The sequence below is a fragment of the Lutra lutra genome, chromosome 11 (genome assembly GCF_902655055.1).
Source record: "Lutra lutra chromosome 11, mLutLut1.2, whole genome shotgun sequence".
Classification (NCBI taxonomy): Eukaryota; Metazoa; Chordata; class Mammalia; order Carnivora; family Mustelidae; genus Lutra; species Lutra lutra.
The window spans coordinates 87,478,011-87,501,121 of record NC_062288.1 but is presented as its reverse complement, the minus strand read 5'-3'; the positions used below and the strand labels follow the sequence as shown (position 1 = coordinate 87,501,121).

General features: G+C 36.6%; 1 protein-coding gene across 2 annotated transcripts in view; it reads right to left on the bottom strand.

Moving 5' to 3' along the window:
- MKLN1 (muskelin 1) overlaps positions 1 to 23,111 on the bottom strand; it is a 173,277-nt gene that overhangs the window by 100,912 nt on the left and 49,254 nt on the right. For both annotated transcript variants that reach the window (XM_047694932.1, XM_047694931.1), the window contains exons 3-5: positions 13,413 to 13,555; positions 11,790 to 11,878; positions 2,090 to 2,199 (exon numbers count right to left, since the gene is read on the bottom strand). In XM_047694932.1, coding sequence (XP_047550888.1) covers positions 2,090 to 2,199; positions 11,790 to 11,878; positions 13,413 to 13,555 — 342 coding nt within the window. The remainder of the gene's footprint in view (positions 1 to 2,089; positions 2,200 to 11,789; positions 11,879 to 13,412; positions 13,556 to 23,111) is intronic.

The following is a 23,111-nucleotide window of genomic DNA, read 5'->3' as shown; positions in this document are numbered from 1 at the left end:
TAGTCAACTGTAATAACTTGCCAAAAGTCACAAAAGTATATAGCAGAAAGATATAAAAGACATGAAGATACACAGGTATATATATCTATATACCCAGAGGTATTAGTTCATGAAGATGAAAGATATAAAAAGATGAAACCAAACCTAATTCTAGAGCCTGAACTTAAAAAAAAAAAAAAAAAAAAAAAAAAAAAAAAAGCAGAGTAACTTTATCAAAGACCACTTAAGATTGCAAAGATTGTAACTTCCATGGCATTTACTCATCAGATTACAATGTTGGTACTGAATGCACAGAAACCATTAAATAACATATATAAGTTATATTATGCTTTTTGTTCTTGGTTCTTAGTTGACGTTACTATATGAAAAGCAAATATTATCAAGTGTTTTATGTATTTCAAAACCACAGAGTTTATGCCTCAAAATGATCAGAAGACGTAATTTTTGTATTTTTTGTATTTGTATTACGTAAATTTTGTATTTTTTTCTAAGCCTGGGCTACCTCATCTCTTACATGGCTATAAAGCAAAAATCTCAATTAACTAGAATCCAAAAAGAAGAATGTTCAATGTACTAACTCTCCCCTATTAGGATGAATGCCAAAAATACGAGCTTAGATAAAAACTTAAGTTTTCTATCAGGTTGCATATAGATATACAATAGGAGAAAATTTATGAAATAATAGTATTTCAACACTTTAAAAAAAAGATGGAAACTCAAGGAGGTGAAGACTTTAATTGCTAGAGGTTCATAATAAATGCAGTGAACTTAAAAAGTGAGTAAGACTGAACAATTTTATGTTCTCAAATATAATCTCTCCACAGTGTTGCAACTTCCTACAATATCAAGAGATCAGTGTGAGTGTAGTAAAATACACACACACACATATCATAGGCTAAAGGGAAAACTGTACTCAAGTATCAGAGAAATTTAATCACTATTTTTTAAAAGAACCAATAGAATTTAGAAGATGCTAAGTATATACAACTATGTGCATAACACTGTAAAGGTGATTTTTAACATTTAAAAATATCATCTCTACCCTGAAAGATCTTACAGTATTACAGGAAATCCAAGAATATATGAAAAATACAGAAAATACTAAAATTCAGCCTCTATTTTAAGTTGAATATAATCAAATGCCAAAAACAAATTAGTCAAAGAGTTCCTCAATTAAACTAACCAGAAAAGAGCTGAAATTCCATATGAAAAACCTTAGAAAGAATTTACAGGGCTTCCCAATCTCCTATGAGTAGATCAGTTCACCCCTACTCACAAATAAAAGTAACAGGAAGTAGTGAAGAGAGTAAAGCTTTATCTCCTTGACAAGAAAGAGTGAGCCCCCCATTTAAAAAAAAAAAAAAAAAAAGCTATGAGAGTCAAATAAATATACATCAAAAGCAAAAATCAAAGCACAAAAGGTATGCAGAAAACCCACAAGACCTATTTCTCAATAAGTTAAACTGACATTTTCCAAGCTGTATCTACTGTATAAAATGATCTATGAACAAAATTGTTAAATATAATTTTTATACTTCCTATAAGCACAAGATCATAATATTTACAGAAGCTATTTCAAATTATTTAAAGGAAAAGCAAATATTCCTATTTTAGTCAACAAACACAATCGAGTAATGTGTTATAAAAGCAGTCCCCACTAAAAACTGTGTTTAAAAATTTCTATCAATATAGGTTGAAAACAAAATTCAGGATCAGATAGGTTTAATAATATATATAAATGGCAGACTCTGGAACTAGACTGCCTGAGTTTATATGCTGGCTTAGGCACTTTACAATTGTGAACTGTGTGGACTTGAGCAAGATACTCAAACTCTTCATGCTCCATTTCATCATCTATAAAAGAGGGCTAATAACTGTACCTATCTCACAGAATGGTAATGATTAAATAAGTTATAAAGACTGCTTAGCAGCTGGCAGAATATAAATAATAAATGTTAGTTAATTAATCATTATAGCTATTATTATTCTCAGTATTTTAAATTATTCTAAATGAAGACAAAAGCTTGACACATTTCTCCCCTTATAGACATCAGAAACATACAATCAGGATTTTAAAATACAGTCCTACCTTGCTATACCAGTTGAGACAGGGTTGTACTACGTCGGGATCATCAATGCCACTAAGTTCAACATACCAGATGCTAAAGTTAAAGCTGGGTCCCCAGGATAAGAGTGGAACTTTGTGAAGAAAAGAAAGAAAGAAAGAAAGAGAAAGGAAGAAAGAGAAAAAAATTAACATAGTTCAAATAAAACTTTAGCAGATTAAAATCACTATTCATGCCCATTAAATTCACTCAACAAATTTTCAGAATATTTTTTTAAAGGCTAACACTGTATTATTAGGTGCTGGGGCTACAGTAAAAAAAGAAACTATGATCCATGCCATCAAGTGGTTTAATTAATTTATTAAAAAAGATTTTACTTATTTGACAGAGAGAGACACAGCGAGAGAGGGAACATAGGCAGGGGGAGTGGGAGAGGGAGAAGCAGGCCTCCTAAGGAGCAGGGAGCCCTACTTGGGGCTCAATCCCAGGACCCTGGGATCATGTCCCAAGCCAAAGGCAGACGCTTAACAACTGAGCCACAGGGTTTAGTTTACAAAAACACTACAAAATAAATTCAAAGTGCTCATTTACCTACCTCTCTAAAACCAGGACCAGAGCTAGATTATTTAGCAGTCAAATTTTATCAAACCCACAAGAAACAAATCATTACTATGTAAATTAAACTGTATCACAGCACAAAAGATTAAAGTTCAATTCTTAACAAGTGGTATAACCCTGAAAACAAAATCAGAAGAAAAATAATTTAAGGCTAATCTCAGCTATAAGTATATATTCAAAAAAGTTTTGAACTTGCAAAAAAATTCTACCAGGTTTTCACTGTAATCAAATATAGAGTCTATTCCAGGAATGGAAGGATGATTCAATAATAGAAGCCATATTAGTGTAATTCACGATGTTAACTAAGTAAATGTGTCTGATAACCTCAACTCGTGTTTACAATAAATTAATGAAATTTATTTTCTACTCATTAGAAAAAAAAAAAAACCCTCTCGGGGTGCCTGGGTGGTTCAGTGGGTTAAGCCTCTGACTTCGGCTGGGATATCTCAGGGTCCTAGGATCGAGTCCTGAGTGGGCTCTCTGCTCTACAGGGAGCCTGTTTCCCCCCTCTGTCTGCCTGCCTCTCTGCCTACTTGTGATATCTCTCTGTCAAATAAATAAATAAAATCTTAAAAAAAAAAAAAAAAAAAAAGGGTGCCTGGGTGGCTCAGTGGGTTAAAGCCTCTGCCTTCGGCTCAGGTCATGATCTCAGGGACCTGGGATAGAGCCCGGCATAGGGCTCTCTGCTCAGCAGGGAGCCTGCTTCCTCCTCTCTCTCTTTGCCTGCCTCTCCATCTACTTGTGATCTCTATCAATCAAATAAATAAATAAAATCTTAAAAAAAAAAAAAAAGAAATAGAAGACAAAAGAAAACTACCTTACCTAAATTTTTTGTTAAATACCAAAGACCTCAAAAACTAAACCTAATCGAGAAACATTAAATATTGCAGCTCAAGTCCGGAACAGGACAAAGAATCCCAATTATCTCTATTATTCAACACTATATGGGAGATCTTAGCCAATGCAATATGAAGGGGAAAAAAAGCAAATTAAGAAAAAACAGTATCACGTGAACATGATATAGCTATCTTCATAAGAAATTCAAGAGATTCAACTGAAAAACTTAAGAGTGTATTCAAGGTAAACATAAAAATCAGTCTTCCCTTTTCTTGTAATAACCAACTACAAAATTTAATGAAAAGTCCCCTTTAAAATGGTCACAAGAGGACGCCAGGTGGCTCGGCTGGTTAAGTGACTGTCTGCAGCTCAGGGCTCAGGTCCTGATCCAGGGATACTGCAATCAAGTCCGGCATCGGCTCTCCCTGCTCTGAGTAGAATCTGCTTCTCCCTCTCCCTCTGCCTGTCACTCCCCTTGCTTGGGCTCTCTTTCTTTCTCTGTCAAATAAATAAATAAAATCTTTAAAATAAAATAAAATATCCATAATTCATTAGGAGTATTATAAATTTGTTCGAACAAAAACCTAGGTGGTAAAAATATTCGACGTGTGCATTTAAATAAATATTGCTCTTAGGCTATGTAATATAAATAAATAAATAAATAAATAAATAAATAAATAAATAAATAAATAAAATTAGATTAAATGGCCCTCTCCCTCTGTCCCTGCTTGTATTCCCTCTCTCACTGTCTCTCTGTCAAATAAATAAAATCTTTTAAAAAATAAAATAGTCACAAGAGCTTACAACATCTCAGGATAAACTTTAATACAGGCAGAATCTATTGAAGATAATAGAAAATGTTACTTAAGAATTGAATAAATGAGAGGCCATACAATATTCTTAAATGGGAAAACTCATTGTTGTAAACATGCCAGTTCTCCTCAAATTAATTGTAAATTTAATGTAATCTCAATCAAAGTCTCAGTGGTATACATCCAATTTTTTCTTTTTTATAAAAGATTTTATTTTTTAAGTAATCTCTACATCCAGCCTGGGGCTCAAACTTACAACCCCAAGATCAAGAGTCACATCCTCTACCAAATGAACCAGCCAGGTATCCCATATCCATTTTTCTTCTTACATGTAATTGAACAAGCTGATTTTTTAAAAAAGTACAAAAAAATAAAAAACAAAAAAAATTTAAAAAGTCAGTAACACAAGAATATCCGAAAGAAAATAAATATATAGTAATTATAAGTTTGGTATTCATAAGAGAAAAGAAAGGTAAATTACTGAAGCAGAAGAGTGAATCTAAAAATCTAAGGTTGAGAAGAGTTTACAGTAGGATGAAGATAACAATTCACATCTGTAATGACAGAAGAGAGTACAGGTTTTTAACATATGATCCACTGCCTCTTAGGGATCCCTGCAACATTTTCAGGAGGTCCCAAGAGGTCAAAATCATTTTTTCTAGTAAGACTAGGACTTTATCAACCCCTTCCCCCATTCATTCATTCATTCATTCATTCATTCATTTATTTATTTATTTGATAGAGACACAGTGAGAGAGGGAACACAAGCAGGGGGAGTGGGAGAGAGAGAAGCAGGCTTCCAACTCAGCCCGATGTGGGGCTCGATCTGAGCCGAAGGCAGATGCCTAGCAAGTGAGCCACCCAGGTGTCCCCCCCTTCCCCCTTTTAAACTGTACTGACATTTGCAATCATGGTGCAAAAGCAATGGTGAGTAAAACTTCTAGCATCTTAGTAGTACCATGAAAAGTAGTACCATGAAAATGTATCAGTATTTCTTTTCTTTCTTAAGATTTTATTTGTTTATTTGACAGAGAGAGAGCATAAATAGGCTGAGCGGCAAACAGAAGGAGAGGGACAACCAGACTCCCCACCTAGCAGGGAGCCTGATGCAGGACTCGATCCCAGGACTCTGGGATCATGACCTGAGCTGAAGGCAGTTGCTTCACTTACTGAGCCACCCAGGCACCCTAGTATTTCTTAATACAGTAAAGATTAAGTTGTATTCCTTGCCATCATATACTTGGAGTTTAAAAAAAAAAGGGGGGGGGCAATTCATTTAAGAATGTCCTTAATGATGCAATAAAAATTTAATAAATCTTAATCATTAGGTACACATTTTTTTTTTAACATTCTGTGTGACACAATGGGAAGTACACATAAAGTACTTTTGCTACATACCAAAGCATAATGGTTATCTCAAGGAAAAGAATCTACATAGATGTTTGAGCTAAAATACATATTTGTCTTCTCCCGCGCAAGACCCCTAACAGGATACAACTTCCTTTTAAAAGAAAAATTGACAGATCACTTATGATTATTTAATGTGGAGTATAGGCCAGATATTTACCTGTCATTTCAAAGAAAACAACAGACAGTAGGTGTTGCCAAGAATAAAATTCAAGGGGCACCTGGGTGGCTCAGTGGGTTAAAGCCTCTGCCTCTGATTCAGGTCATGATCCCAGGGTCTTGGGATCGAGACCCGCATTGGGCTCTCTGCTCATGGGGAGCCTGCTTCCCCTCTCTCTCTCTGCCTGCCTCTCTGCCTACTTGTGATCTCTGTCTGTCAAATAAATAAATAAATAAACCTTAAAAAAAAAAAAAAAAAGAAAAGAATAAAATTCAAGCTTTCAAGGAAAAATCACAATTTTGGAGAACTGGGGCACTTGGATGGCTCAGTCAGTTGAGTATCTGACTCTTGATTTCAGCTCTGGTCACAATCTCGTGGTCTTGGGATTGAGCCCCCTGTTGGGCTCTGTGTTCTACAGGGGATCTGCTTGAGATTCTCTCTCTCCCTTTCCCTCTGCCCCTCCCCACCCTCTCATTAAAAATAAATAAATAAAATCTTTAAAAAATATTTCTCCCCCAGAAAATTGGTATCAAAGGTTGCGAATTTAATTATTTCCAGGCAATTAAGACTTTCCTGTAAGACTGGTAGTGATCTATTAATGAGTATGTTTTTAAAAAATATTACATAATAAAATGTTTCAACATCTGGAAGATCTGCATAACTCAGCCATATTTTCTAAATGAATAATGAATGATGTCAGAAAACCACACATGGATAAAAGTGCAAGACAAGCCAAAGAATTTTTTTTTTAAAGATTTATTTATTTTAGTGACCGAGCACAAGCAAGAGTGGGAGGGACAGAGGGAGAGGGAGAGAGAACCTCAAGCAGACTCTGTGCTGAGTGCAGACCCCAACGTAGGCTCGATTCTACCATCCTGAGACCATTACCTGATCTAAAACCAAGAGTTGGACACTCAACCAATTGTGCCACACAGGCGCCCTGCCAATGGTTTTAATATAACGCTAATATGGTTCAGAACGAATACTATAATTACATTTTAGAAACTGACACTTGTCAAGTTTTAAGTATCAAAGCAGAATAGCCACCATACCTGATATCAGACCTGATTTCCAAGTCTGCTGTTCTCTTTTAGCATATCATATTCATGAGGAGCAAAAGTGTTACTAGATCAAATGATTTTCTATCTGTGTGAGTGAAGACACACACAGGCAGTAGCAACCAGTCATTAGCATATATGACAGACTTCCAGGATGTATAATACGGCTTTTAGTTTACATGTACAAACAACAAAAATTTCAGAAAGTTTTATGAATGAATACTAAATTATCTTTAAAAATTTTTTTTTTATTTATTCGAGAGAGAGTAATTGAGAAAGCAGAAGCTGGGATGGGGTGGGGGGGGGTGCGGTGGGAAAGAGGCAGAGGGAGAAACAGACTCCGGGCTGAGCAGGGAGCCTGATGCAGGGCTCCATCCCAGAACCCTGGGATCATGACTTGAGCCAAAGGCAGACGCTTAACTGACTGAGCCACCCATCACCCCTAACATAGGATTTTAAACCCAAGGCCAAAAGAACATAGTCTCTAAGTATAACCAGACATTAGTTAGGAATTTCAAGTTCCAGGTCCATGTTCAATAAGATTAGGAGGAAAAAGTCCTCCTATTATATCTTATTCAAGTCCCAGTAAAATGTTCACTTTTTTAAAAAAGACTTCATTTGGGGTGCCTGGGTGGCTCAGTGGGTTAAAGCCTCTGCCTTCGGCTCAGGTCATGATCTCAGGTCCTGGGTTCAAGTCCCGGATCAGGCTCTCCACTCAGCAGGGAGCCTGCTTGCCCCTCTCTCTGCCTGCCTCTCTGCCTACTTGTGATCTCTCTCTCTCCCTCTGTCAAATCAATCAATCAATCAATCTTTAAAAAAAAAAAAAAAGGATTCCATTTATTTATTTGACAGAGAGAGAGAGAGAGAAAGAGCACAAGCAGGGGGAGTGGCAGGTAGAGGGAGAGGGAGAAGCAGGCTCCTCACAGAGCAGGGGGAGCCCCACGTGGGACTCAATCCCAGGACACTGGGATCATGACCTGAGCTGAAGGCAGTTGCTTAACCAGCTGAGCCACACAGGCACTCAAAAATGTTCATTAAAAACTATTTTAGCAACTGTGTTTTTAAGAAAGATTCTGCCTACATACTGGATGGCCCAACAGAAATATTTCTAAAATAATATTAACTGTAATTCTTAAAGCCTTTCAAAGAACAATGTTGAGAGGGAGGTTAATTAGAAAGTCATCTCATAAGAACATCATATATTAAAGATGAACGAAAAGTACAATTAGTTTTTAGCAGATTGAAGGGATATATACAGAATAAGCAGAGTGATGTACACCCACTTCAAATTTTACAAATGATTTCTGTGACATTAATAACTTCAATAATGCAAATAGACATACTATGCATTATATGTCAAATCTAAATGTGAACTGCAGCTCCAGGCACATGTTCTTTGTTTCCCAATGAAAGAGGTCTTTGTTCCCACCTCAAATAAAGATTAAAAACTCTTAATACGAATCCTAAAGCTAAGAGTTTGTATCCTACAGTTCAACTGCCAATTTTCCTCATTGGACAATCAGACACAGGTATGATCAGGATCAGTGCCTCTCTTTCTTTTTCATAATGACACGTGTAGAAAGTGGTAATATTTTTTTTTTAAGATTTTATTTATTTAGGGCGCCTGGGTGGCTCAGTGGTTAAAGCCTCTGCCTTCGACTCAGGTCATCATCTCAGGGTCCTGGGATCGAGTCCCGCATCGGGCTCTCTGCTCAGCAGGGAGTCTGCCTCCTCCTCCTGTCTCTCTCTGCCTGCCTCTCTGCCTACTTGTAATCTGTCAAATAAATTTAAAAAAAAATCTTTAAAAAAAAAAAAGATTTTATTTATTTATTTGACAGACAGAGATCACAAGTAGGCAGAGGCATGCAGAGAGAGGAAATGAAGCAGGTTCCCTGCTGAGCAGAGAGCCCAACAAGGGGCTCGATCCCAGGAACCTGAGACCATGACCTGAGCTGAAGGCAGAGTCTTTAACCCACTGAGCCACCCAGGCACCCCAAAAGTGGTAATATTTTTATGGCAAATATGGGTATGGGTATGAGGCTGCAGGCTCCTGATACTCTAGGATCAAAGCAGGGTCAACATCTCAACACAACAAAAATGCCTCTGTGGCATATTCAGTGTTTTTTGGCAATATCACTTAGGAAGCTCTCATCTAAATGGCTAAAACAGGTATTAGAAGATGCTAGGAATTTCAAAGTTCTGAAAGATCCCAAAAATTCAAGACTAAGCACTCCGAAAGGATACATCTATTTTACTACAGAATTAGTGAGTATACAAAACATTTAGCACAGTATCTGGTACACAGTAAGTGATCAATAAATATTAGCTATTATTATGAGTTTATTACTACTATACTAATTTTCCTCTTCGTGGTACATTTTTAAAAATATCAACTTCCATCTGCTTTCATAAAGGGCCACCATTACGGCACTCCTCCCAGACTTAGTACTCATTCTAGACTTCGAAATACTTCTGAGGATCCAGAATGCACGCCAAATCCAGCCAGAGCTGACGCTTCTCCCTAAAGCCCCCACAACCATCCGGTCTGCAAAAATCGAAAAATATTCCACAGAAATCTAAGTCATTCTAACAATTTATCCCAAGAAGGTAAACAAATATCTGCTAAATCACCAATAAGAGAGAGCTACACATCACTCAAGTACTTTTTCAGAATGACTTTTTTAAAGAAAACATGGTGATAAACTAAAAATACTAACCTAACATAAAGGCTTTGAGTTTCACATTTTCACATTATATTATTTTCAAAGAAAATGTATCAAAAGAATGTTAAGAAGACCAGAAAGCAAGCATACAGCAGACCACTATTAGTATCTTTTAACAGAGAAGAAATATGAAGTTATCTAAATATTAATATCCTAGATATCAAATGAGTTAATAAGTGTCTACAATTATTTGAAAAGCTCCAATTAACATTTTGCCTGAAAACCATAAAACTAACCCAGGGTTAAGTAAAAGACATCATTATGCTCTGTAATTAAAGGCTGACAGAAAGGCTGGAAAGAGGTCCAATTTCTTATCTTTGGGCAGCTGAATGTCTAACTTATCCAGAAGAGATAATTTTATAATTTTTTAAGGGAAGAAACCACACAACTTCCCTAAACAGACATCTACTCATACTTAAAATGAATAATACTAGAAGACTGAGAACTACAGAAGCAGTAGCGGTAGGTAGTTTCCTTCAAAGTAAACCAATGACTATAGGTATTGCGCAAAACAGCACAAAATAGAATAAAAGATTCTGAACATAAAAAGAGAAAGAGAAATTTCACTTTGTGTGATGAAGCAAAACAGGTTGAATAAGTACTTTAAAATTTAACAGAGCCTAAATTTATTATAGGAAAATATATGACATCTCACTGCTTCTAGATCTGAAATATGCAAATGCAGAACTATTAAAGCTATTCTAGAGTCTGTAGGAACTGACTGGGTGGTCTGCATACTGAGGAAAGAAGTACTCAGTACAAAAAAAAGCAACTAAAAGTTAAACTTAGTAAAAAAAATTTGCTTGTTCATAAATTCTCATAGGAAAACAGCAAACAGGTTTTTATTTACAATTATTTATTGTAACAATAGAAACTATAGTCTAAAAAGAAGTAAAACACTGGATAGCCCAACTATTTATCAAAGTAGTTTTTCTTCTATAGTAGTCCTTAGTAAGACCTTAGATATTCTTTTTACCCAACAGAACTATTTGAGTCAATGAAATGAACAGGCCATCTCTTGATACGTTGGCAAAAAATGACTACGAAGTACACTGCTTGTTCCAAAAAGAGGACTTTTTCTCCCAAATCAAGATGTGGTATTCTGGCTTTTATTAATATTCTTTGAAGAATCTGATTCACTTTAATTTTAACATAATACTTTCAGCTATGCAACATAGATGCAGACTGCAAACTGAGTCAAGTCTTCAACTTTTCTACCTTAAAAAAAAAATCCTGGGGGCGCCTGGGTGGCTCAGTGGGTTAAAGCCGCTGCCTTCGGCTCAGGTCATGATCCCTGGGTCCTGGGATCGAGCCCCGCGTCGGGCTCTCTGCTCAGCAGGGAGCCTGCTTCCCTTCCTCTCTCTCTGCCTGCCTCTCTGCCTACTTGAGATCTCTGTCTTTCAAAAAAAAAAAAAAAAAAAATCCTGAAGAAAAGCAAAATAACCCTAAAAATACTAATGCTGAGGAGGCATTACAATACTGTCTTAAGCTAAAAGACTTGCTAAATAAATACATGCCTTAGGTAGTATTTTTCAAATCTTCCATTGTACCATATTAGTGGGCCACAATAATGGGTTTGACCAACATTTCACTAAAAAAAAAAAATAGAAAGAAAGAAAAGAAAAAGAAAAAACAGAATTGGGGGGAGGGTTAAAAAAAGAAAAACAGAAAATAACCATAATATACTTCCTTAAGGAATTCATCAGTATTTAGTTTAGAATATTAAGCTCTACAATAACTTGATAAACTTTCCATAAAACAAAGCTGAACTAAGTCACTTATCTCATTAAACCTTCTAAGATTACCTTCAAACGAAAAAATATCTGGAAAAGGTTCCACTTGAAGTAACTGTCACTTACAGATTTATAAAGCAGAGAACAGAAAACTTCGGCTGCAAAGGGCCAAACGGTAAACATTTTGTCTCTTGCAACTAGTTTGTGAAGCAAATGCAAGACAGACATTACAACCAGTGAATAATGAGTGTGGCAGTGTTCCCATAAAATCTTATTATAAAAAACAGGAGTTCCAAAGGATTCAGACCACAGGCTGTAATTTCTGACTGATGGTACAAAGAATTTATTTCTGTTTCAGAATGCTAAAAACCTTACCTATTTTAATGAATCGACAAGGGAACATCTGTTCATCAATTTTATGCTTCAAGGTGAATGTTTCTTTGTTATAATCATTCTTTAAGCCACTGTGGAAAAAAAAATAGGCTATCAAATTTGACTTCATAATTTAGTAAACACACTAAAACATAAATCATACTCAGATCTTAAGGTTAAACAAAATACATGACCAAGAAAATGTAAAGGAGTCATCGAAAGGACGCCTGGGAGGCTCAGTTGGTTAAGCATCTGACTTCAGCTCAGATCATGATCCCAGGGTCCTGGGACATCCAGCTCCTTGCTCAGCGGGCAGTCTGCTTCTCCCTCTGCCTACCTTTCCCCCTGCTTGTGCTCTGTCTGACAAATAAATAATCTTAAAAAAAAGAAAAGGGGGGGGGGTAGTCAAACATGAGAATAATGAGAATATAGGTCAAAACTTGCACATTCACATCAACTGCATTATAACTGTGGTCTAATTATATGAGGGCTAATGAAAAATGTTCAGCGTTAATTACAGGATGTGGCTACAGTACATGGAAATGTGCGATAGGAACTAGTGTCCTTAGTGTATAACTGAATATAACATCAAATATGTAAGCACTAAGAAAAAAATTAAAAAATAATTCACGTTCAATCTGACAACTTAGAGCCAAGTATTAGAGCCTGTGAAACAATTAAGTTTTTAAAAATTCCAATTAAGAGGTTAATAATGTTCTTTTACTCCATTAGTTTAATAGCACCCACTTCATTCTAAATAAAAATAAACCCTTACCACCTCTCTACGTAAACAGCTAGGACTGAAACACAAGTATTTACAGGAATATCAGTTACCTTCAGATTGCCTTATGTCCTAACATACTTTCATGACTTAAATGCAGTATCGATGTAATATTTACTTTTATCAAACACTATGCTAATGGCACATATTATATCATAAATATATTCTATGGCTATGGCTTTACTTGTCCATGTTACTGACTGTCTGATTTTTCATCATCGAGGGGGCAAATTATCACTTTCATTCCTCATGGTCTAAGTCTTTAAAACTCAAATTTACTAAGCTCCTTCCAAGTGGCAGGTACTGTGGTAGATAGAGTCACATACTTTTTCTCTTTTTAGACTCCAATTTATATTATATTCTCAAAATATTGTTTCTGGATTAGGGCAATCGATCTTAATGTTTTGGATAGAGTCTATATATATGTTTTTTAAGATTTTATTTAACTGTCAGAGAGAGAGCAAAAACCAGGGAAGTGCAGGCAGAGGGAGAAGATCGTGATCCCACGATCCCAGGACCGTGGGACCATGACCTGAGCAGAAGGCAGATGCTTAACTGACTGAGCCACCCAGGCCTCCCTAGAGTCTATATTTTTATAGTAAAGATTTTTATTAAAGCTGAAAATATTTCTGAGGTCATTTACAGTTCAAAAATAAGATTGAGAAATTAGTAGGGAAAAAAAACACCCAAGTTTTATTTTCTTCTTTAGTAACAATATTAAATTGTGCCTGATGGTTTCTCCCTTGAAAGAAAGATCAAACCATGCAGATTTAGTCACGAAGAGATAAAATAAGACTCTAGCTTGTTTAGAAGACAACTTTTTCTTCCCCATAATCATAACTCACCTGGACAATAGCTCTGTCATATTTTCTTCATTCATTCCACCAAAGACTTTAAATTTCTTCAAATTGCAGACATGAGTTTTCTCATATTTCCCAAATGTGATGTTCTGGACTATAGCAGGCCTTTCAAGTTTCAGAATCAGGTACTAAAAAAAGAAACAACCAAATTATATCCTCCTTTGTTTAGAACAAACAAAAAACTTTAAAAGTTAAAACTTTGGAGAGTTAGCTGAAGAATGCGTAAGATCCGTCCTATCCATCCTACACTGGTAGACTATGTTTTTAATGCTAAAGAACAGTATGACACATCCCTTTGTAGGCTGCCATACCACCACCACTTTCCCCCAGCAAACTATATCATCCTGAACTGCAGATGAAGGGGGAGAAAAGGACTAATCAGATAACTTCTAATGAAGGTATGCCATTCAATAAAAGATATAAACAGACTATGAATTACCAAATAAAACAAGATTAGATTACAAAAGCAGCAATCACATATTCTCATCAACTATACTCTTTTTTTTTTTTTAAGATTTTATTTATTTGAGAGAGAGAGACAGAGTGAGAGCACATGACAGGGGAGGTCAGAGGGAGAAGCAGACTTCCCATGGAGCTGGGAGCCCAATGTGGGACTCGATCCCAGGACTCCAGGATCATGACCTGTGCCGAAGGCAGTCGCTCAACCAACTGAGCCACCCAGGGACCCACAACTACACTCTTGATAGCAAATTCAGTGTTCAAAATTAGTGATAAAATTTTAAACTTAAAAACAAACTTAGAGATTTACTAACCAGCCCTGCCAAGTTTAAAATAAAAAAACCTGAGGATGCCTGGGTGGCTCAATCGTTAAGCGTCTGCCTTTGGCTTGGCTGGGGTCATGATCCTGGGGTCCTGTAATCCACTATGTGTCAGGCTCTCTGCTCAGCAGGAAGCCTACTTTCCCTCTCCCACTTCCCTTGCTTGTGTTCCTGCTCCCTGTCTTTCTCTCTGTCAAATAAATAAAAAAGATCTTAAAAAAAAAAAAAAAAAAAAAAAACCTGGACCTACAATAGATATGTCTAATGCAGCTCAAGATTTCCTGTTACACACGGGATAAAATGGTTGTCAGTTAATTAGGGCACACATTTTACATTATTTAGACTGTATCAGTTATAAAAATCAAAAAGGAAATTTCTACTGGTTGAGTATACGGAGAAAAAGCTATTCAGAAAAATGACTCAGATTTTTGTTGCAGTGGCTTCATGCTAATAATGGGTAATACAGATGAAAAAGGTAGGATAAAAATAAAATTGGTGGTTGGTCCTACCTCATAACATGCAAAGAAAATTAACCCAAGGTGGACCAAAACTGATCCAAAATCGATCCTTTAGGACCAAAGACCCACTGTAAGAGCTAAAACTCAAACTCTTAGATGAAAACAGGGGTAAATATGAGACTCTGGATTTGGCAATGATTTCCTAGATATGACTCCAAATTCTAAAATAAATTACACTTCGGAAAAATTAAAACTTTTGTGCATCAAAGGTTACTATCAAGAAGGTGAAAATATCACCCGCTGAATGGGAGAAAATATTTGCAAATAATAAACTTAACAAGGGTTTAGTATCCAGAAAATATAAAAAATTCTTACAACTCAACAACAAAAAAAGACAAGCTAATTTAAAACCAACAAAGGACCTCAATAGTCCCCTCTCCAAGAAAGATAAACAAATGGTCAACAGGCACATGAAAAGATGTATCACTAATCATCAGGGAAATCAAATAAAATCACAATAATATAACTTCACACCCACACTAGGATGGCTATAATGAAAAACAAACAAAATAGCAAGTGTTGACAAGGATATAGAGAAACTTGAACCCCCTCAGATATTGCTGGTGGGAATCAAAATGGTACAGATGATATAGAATATAGTTTGGCAGGTCTTCAAAAAGTTAAACATAAAGTTCTACTCCTACATATATACTCACAAGAAGTTAAAAAAAAAAAAAAAAAAAAAAAGGTGGTCAATAAAGACTTGTAAACAAATGTTCAGAGCAGGGCTACTCACAATGGCCAAAAGGCAGAAACAACCCAAAAGTCCATCAACTAATAAATGGAAGAACAAAATGAAGTAATTCTATAAAATGGAATACTATACAGCCATAAAAAGGAATGGAGCACTGATACATGATATGACATGGACAAACCTCAAAAATATGCTTGGTGAAAGAAATCAGACTAAAAGATCATGTACTGTATGATTCCACTTATGCAGAATATCCAAAACAGGTAAATCCATAGAGGTTGAAAGCAGATTAGTAATTGCTGTGTTAAGGGGAAATGGAGAGACTACTTCATGGGTACCACAGGTCCTTATGGAGTGACTAAAAACATTTTGGAACTAGGCTGCACAACACCGTGAATATATCAAATGCCACTGATGTGCACATTTTAAAATGGTTAATTTTATGTTATGTGACTTTTACCTCAATAAGAGGATGAAGCTGATGTTGACATGAAAGATTAGGATGATGATGATGATGATGATGATGATGATGAAATCAGACTTAATATTTTGTGAGCACTAACTCCCTTGTCTGGCACATTGCCTGGATTTTTATATTCATTCTCTCATTTTATTAGAAGTCAGAAATAGGAGTGGTATATTAATAATAATTATCCTCTTTATCCTCATTATACAGATGAGAGAATTTTGACTTAGAAAGGCTAATTAATTTGACCATTGTTACAATGTGAATCAATGGCAGACGTGACATTAAAAATCAGTCTGATTGGCTGATATTGTTGGTTGGCTGACCCAACCACCATTTCCAACTGAGTTCTTCCTAGCCACCTTCCATCCAAAGGACAAAATGCTGAGATGTAAGCAGAGGTAAGCTCTGCTTTCCGGAAAAAAAAAATGCTACCTCTTTGCTATTTGAACAGTAGCAACTGCCACAACCACTGTGTAACCATGAAGAAAAAAATCAAGGGAATCTCAGAGAGAGCCAGTGAAAAGCCACTTGGCTTTCAGCAGAAGTTGCCTAACTAGTTTTCTTGAGGAGGAAAAAGCGGGTGGGAGGGACCCAATTTGTTTAACCCACTGTCATAGGACCTTCTGTTATTTGAAGTTAAAAGCATCTCTACTGACTCACTGACGCCAGAACCAAGGCTTTAACCACTACACCGCAGCAACTGTTCAGGCTTATATACATCTTAAGCAGTGATTAAAACTTCTTTATTATCAAAACTGCCATAGAAAAACTAAGATTGCTATTCTTTAATCATTGATCCTTTTTATCCATATCAAAGTAATAGGTATGGTAATATGATTTTTGAGGAATTCAGAGTTTCTTAGGAATACAACTGTATGTTTTCAACTGTATGTTAGAGAACAGACTACACAAGTAAGCAAGGGAGTATTGACATCTCTGTCTTCCTCATTAACCCACACTCCTTCCTTTCTCCTCCTTTCTCCAGTTATCCTTTAAAGTCTCAGTTTAGAAGTCAGCCTCCCCTGACAACTGGTTAGGTACAGTGTTGTAACTAATAGAGATGGATTTTTATACAATCTGTTGTGCACCATCCATCACCCTATATACAATACCCTAAATCCAACAAGAAGTATTTTTTGCATATATATAATTTCATAACCAAATAGACGTTTTGTTATTAAAAAGTTATATAGGGAGGCACCTGGGTGGCTCCGTCAGTTGAGCATCTAACTCTTACTTTGGCTCAGGTCATGATCTCGGGGGTTGGGAGATCGAGCCCTGCGGTGGGCTCCTCACTGAGTGTGGAGTCTGCTTAAGATTCTCTCTCTCTCTCTCTGCCTCTCCCCTCACTGCTCATGTGCATTCTCTCTGTTTAAAAAAAAAAAAAAAAGTTATACAAATAAAATGTAAACTCTCTAGTCTGAAACACAACACAGTGGTCTGATACAAACACACCTCAGGGAAAAATTTTAATGTTCAGGACACCTGGCTGGCTCAACTGGTAAGCAGGTGACTCTTAATCTCAGGGTCGTGAGTTATAAGCCCCAAACTGGGTGTGGAGCCTACTTTAAAAAAAAAAAAAATAAATTGAAACAACCTAAAGGTTCTGGTAAACCAGTTAAGTAAGTTTGGTATACTCATGCAATAAAAAATTTTAAAAATTTTAAAGATTTTTATTTATTTATTTTACAGAGAGAGATCACAAGCAGGCAGAGAGGCAGGTAGAGAGAGAGGAGGAAGCAGGCTCCCTGCCGAGCAGAGAGCCCGATGCGGGCCTCGATCCCAGGACCCTGAGATCATGACCTGAGCCGAAGGCAGCGGCTTAACCCACTGAGCCACCCAGGCGCCCTTTAAAAATTTTAATGTTTAATCACATTTTAACTTTATTCATAAATTTTATCATTTCCATTTTTCCAACTCTTGAGCATAAATGCTGGGTACTGCTATTATTAAAGAGTGTTGTCCCATAATTAAATAGGTTTTCATTATTTTTTAATTTGGAGAAATAACTTCTGCAGGTATAGCAATAAAAGCTAAAAAAAAAAAAAAAGTTCATTAGAACCAACATTCTAGAAAACCTATTTTAGAACCTATTATAGGGGGTCAAGGGCAGGCTGCCCTGAGTTAGGCCACTTTGGCATAAGATTACTTTGAGTTAAAAGTAATCAAAACCCAGCAGATGCAGGAAAAACTCAGCCTCCCCCTCAATTGCTAAGCTGGTAATAAGAGCCTGAACCAGGAAAAGAGCTATCAACAGAGGCTCCCCTTTACCTAAGGAACTTAATTGCAGAACTCTGAAACCTTGTTTTTCCAAACATCTCCTTTCACCTTCTTGCTACTGAACTTTCTCCCCTTCATATCCTTAGAATCTACCTTTTGTCTTAGCTCATGTAACCTTCCTGTTGCCTCACTGTCTTTGGAATTTCATGTCTGCATGGACTCCCCATAGGTACACCTATTAAATTTGATTTTTCTCCTGTTAATCTGTCTCACGGTAATTTGATCCTAAGTCCAGCTAGAAGGAACACCGTGCAGAGGAAGGTCTTCCTCCATGACACTATATATCAACCTTTGAATTTTAAATATATAAGTATCAATATATTAATTTTAAAATAAAACATAATGCATCACAATCTCTTTTCAAAAGCGGGAGGCACACACAGAAAATCAAAGAACTATCTCAATGGTTTGTAATTCAGCCAAAGAATTAAGCAAACAATAAAAAAACTTTACTGTTCAAAACTTGTTCCCAATTTCAGTCTTGAGATATTTTTTCAATGTGAGAAAGGTGATTTTTAAAATCCTTTTTAATCATATAAATAATTACAACTTATAAGGAATAGGGTGATATAAAGGAAGAAAATGGGATAGGGGAGGTAGTAGTAGCAGGACTTACTTTACAGCTTTAGATAGGTTTAACAATGAAAGTGCTTCAAGGGTGCTTAAAGGATGAAACAGAGTGTGTTGTAAGTTTCCTCAAACTGCCATAACAAATTACCACAGGGACACCTGGGTGGCTCAGTGGGTTAAGCCTCTGCCTTCGGCTCAGGTCATGATCCCAGGGTCCTGGGATCGAGCCCCACATCGGGCTCTCTGCTCTGCAGGGAGCCTGCTTCCTCCTCTCTCTCTCTCTCTGCCCGCCTCTCTGCCTACTTGTGATCTCTGTCTGTCAAATAAATAAATAAAATCTTAAAAAAAAAACAAAAAACAAATTACCACAAACGGTGGTTTAAAAAATAACAGAAAGTTATTCTCTCACAGTTCTGGAACCCAGAAGCCTGAAATCAAGGTGCTGGCAGGACCATTTCCCTCTGAAAGCTCTAGGAGAGGATCCTTCTTTTCCTCTTCCAGTATCTAGGGGCTCCTGGTGTTCTTGGCTTGTGGCTATCTGCCTCCATGTTCACATGGCCTTCGTCCTGGCATCTTTCTGTGCTGAACAAAGATGCTACTCATTGGATTTAGGGCCTTAGCTGATCCAGGATGATCTCACCTTGAGATCTTTAAGTTAATTACATCTGCTAAGACCCTAAGATCATATTTTGGGATTCCATATATCTTTCCAGGGGGGTCACTACTCAACCTACTACACAGAACCAGCAAGGTCAAATGGTATGTGTTGTTACTGAAGAAGCAGGCAGTCACCAGGGCATTCTATGCCATTATAAGGAGTTTGAATTGTAAACACAGTGGGATCTATTAAATATAATGGGAAGCCAAGATCTCATTAACATTACACACACACACACACACACACACACACACACACACACACACACACACACACACACAGCGTGCTTTGTGGAGAATAAATCAGAGGAGCTGACAGACCAGTTAGATGTTGTTACAATAACTCAAGCAAGAGATGAGATGAAGATTTGGCCTAGAATGGTATGGAGATGAAGAGGATTAGACAGCTCTGATGTATTTTGGAGACAGAATAAATGGAATCTAGTGATAGTTGGATGTAGGAAGGGAAGGCTGGTATCAAGGATGATTTAGCTTCTAATATGAGTAACTGAGAATATCATTTACTTTCATCGAAAGGACTGGTAAAGAAACAGGTAAGATGGAACTAAGACTAGAAAAGTCCAGATCCATATCTATGTATGTCTTGGGCTGTGTCTGAAAACAACAGTGACTTATGAGGTTTTAAGATTCTGTGAGTTTGGGACGCCTGGGTGGCTCAGTTGGTTAAGCAGCTGCCTTCGGCTCAGGTCATGATCCCAGCGTCCTGGGATCGAGTCCCGCATCGGGCTCCTTGCTCAGCAGGGAGCCTGCTTCTCCCTCTGCCTCTGCCTGCCATTCTGTCTGCCTGTGCTTGCTCTCTCTCCCTCTCTCTCTGACAAATAAATAAAATCTTTAAAAAAAAAAAAAAAAAAGATTCTGTGAGTTCAATGGACAGTTCCTCCAATGGTAGCACCAGGGTTCAGTCATGTGGCAGGCAGACTGGCTGGAGAAGTGGACTTGTTTGAGATGGAACTGAGGAAGCTGAACCCTGCTGGGATAATTGAGCCTCTCCATACAGGACTGTATTCTCAAGGAAGTCAGGTGGGCTTTCTTCAGAGCATTGTGCTCTCGGTGTTCTAAGAGACAGCAGAGCTATAAGGCCTCTTGAGGCCTTGCTCAGAAGTTGCAATAACATTTTCGTAGAATTTCCTGGTAGTCAAAGCCAAGTCACAAGGCCAGTCAGGATTTATAGGTTAGGGGAACAGACTGCCCATCTTGCTGGAAAAGAGCTGTAATATCTAACTATATTATGAAATCTGGACTCTATTCCAGGTGGAGTAGAGAAACACAAAAGGGTTTTAAGGTGTGGAGCAACGACAACAAAATCAATTCCCATTCAGGATTAGAAACCCTCAGAAAACTATATATAAAAGGCAACTTTCTCAATGGACAGAGGACTATCTATAAAATATCCATGGCCAGCATCATACTTAATATAAGATTCCCCCCAATATTAGGAAAGAAAGAAAGTAGGAGCTGGGGGGAGGTGGTAATATAGAAGATGAGAAAATATTTGCAAATCAAATATCCAATAAAGAGCTTATACATAAAACTTTAAAAAAAACCTCAAGATTCAATAATAAGAAAACAACCAAATGCTAAAATGTACAAACCTTTGAATATCCACTTCACCAAAGAACATTTAGGGAAGGCAAAACAGGCATACAAGAAGATAGTCAACATCACTAATCATTTTTAAGATCCAAATTAAAGCCATAAATACTTGTACATTACTTTTACCACATTTTTATTTGTAACAAAAACTAGAAACAATCTAATGTCCATCAACAGGTAATAGGAGTAACAAACTGATATATAAGATAAAAGAGAATTCAGCTAAGGAACAAAAATAGATGAATTACTGACACAAACAATACAGTTGAATTTCAAGATATCTTTGAGTAAAATCAGACAAAAGAAATACATACTATGTTTCTCCATTTAAATAAAATCCTAGAAAATGTAAATTAATTAATAATGAAAGAATACAGATCGGTGGTTGCCCGGAGATGGAGACGGAGGTAGGCGAGATAAATTAAAAGGAGATATAAGAAACTTCTGGGGTAGTAGATATGTCTAATATTTTAAGTGTGGTGATATTTTTTAGGGTATATGGATTAAAAGTTTTCAAATTGTACCCCAAAAATGTGAGGTTTATTGTACATTAATTATACCTTAATAGCTATTTTAAAAATTATAAAAGTTAGTATTAAGAAAATGAGTAACGGGGGGCGCCTGGGTGGCTCAGTGGGTTAAGCCTCTGCCTTCGGCTCAGGTCATGATCCCAGGTCCTGGGTTCAAGCCCCACATCGGGCTGTCTGCTCAGTGGGGAGCCTGCTTCCTCCTCTCTCTCTGCCTGCCTCTCTGCCTACTTGTGATTTCTCTCTGTCAAATAAAAAAAAAAAAAAAATTGTATTTAAAAAAAAAAAAAAAAGAAAGAAAATGAGTAACGGGTGCCTGGGTGGCTCAGTTGGTCAAATGTCCAACTCTTGGTTAAGACTCAAGTCATAATCTCCTGTGTCCTGAGAATCAAGCACCAGTTGTTGGGCTCCATGCTCAGCAGGAGTCTGCTTGGATATTATTCTCCCTCCCCCTGCTCCTCCCCTCACTTGCGCTTCCATGTGCATGCGTTCTCTCTCTCTCTCGCTCTCAAATACATAAATAAATCCTTTAAAAAATGAATAAGCAAGTCACAGACTTAGAGAAAATATGTGCAATACATAACTAAGAATTTATATCCAGAAAAAATGTAAGAAATTCCTACAACTCAGTGATAAGAAAAGCAAACAGAAACGATTCACAAAAAGATAAATGAATAACAAATAAGCAAATGGAAAAAAGTTCTTAAATCATTAGTCATCAAAGAATTATAAATTAAAACCACTTCACACTAACAATAATCACTAAAATTAAAATGTTTGTCAATGCCAAATGTTGGTGAGGCTGTGAAGCAACTGGGAGTCTGATAATTTCATAGAACGTAATATAACCCTACCTTACAATGCAACAGTTCTACCTGACGGTGCCTTTGGACGGAGGGTGGGAGAGACAGGGATTCACTGTTAAGAAACAGAAAGGATCTTTCTGAGGGGACAGAAACATTTTATATCTTGATAGAGGTAAGAATTATATTTATGTGTGCATTTTTCAAAATGAATACTGTATGCTTAAGGTACATGTAAATTATATTTACATTTACATTTAATAATACATTGATTAAAAGTGTATTATGCCCTATAAATAATGCTCCTTTTACAAATTTGGACAAAATACCATTAAGACACTTTATAAATTTACTGGTATCCTAGAAATTACACTGAAATGCATATATTTTCTTGTATTTCCTTCCTCACTTTGCATTTACCCTGGTAATATTCTTGCTATGATTCATCAGAGAAAGAAAAACCTAAATATACTACAAAAATGAAAGCATACACCTACCCACCAACCACACACACCCCAACTGTATTAAATAATCACTAAAGTTTTTCTGACCTGTTTAGATTATACAAAAAGAAGAATACTTGTTGTTTGTTAAACATTTTAACTGCCTTCTCTGGCCCCAGAAGGCAAAGGCTATTACCTAAAATCATACTTTTACTCAAACTACCACAGAAGAAGCTTATAATTTTAGAGGAGTTATAATCTGATCTTTCTTAAAGGAATTATCAAGACATGTGTTGCTAAACATACATTTTAACCAATGCCAGGATATTT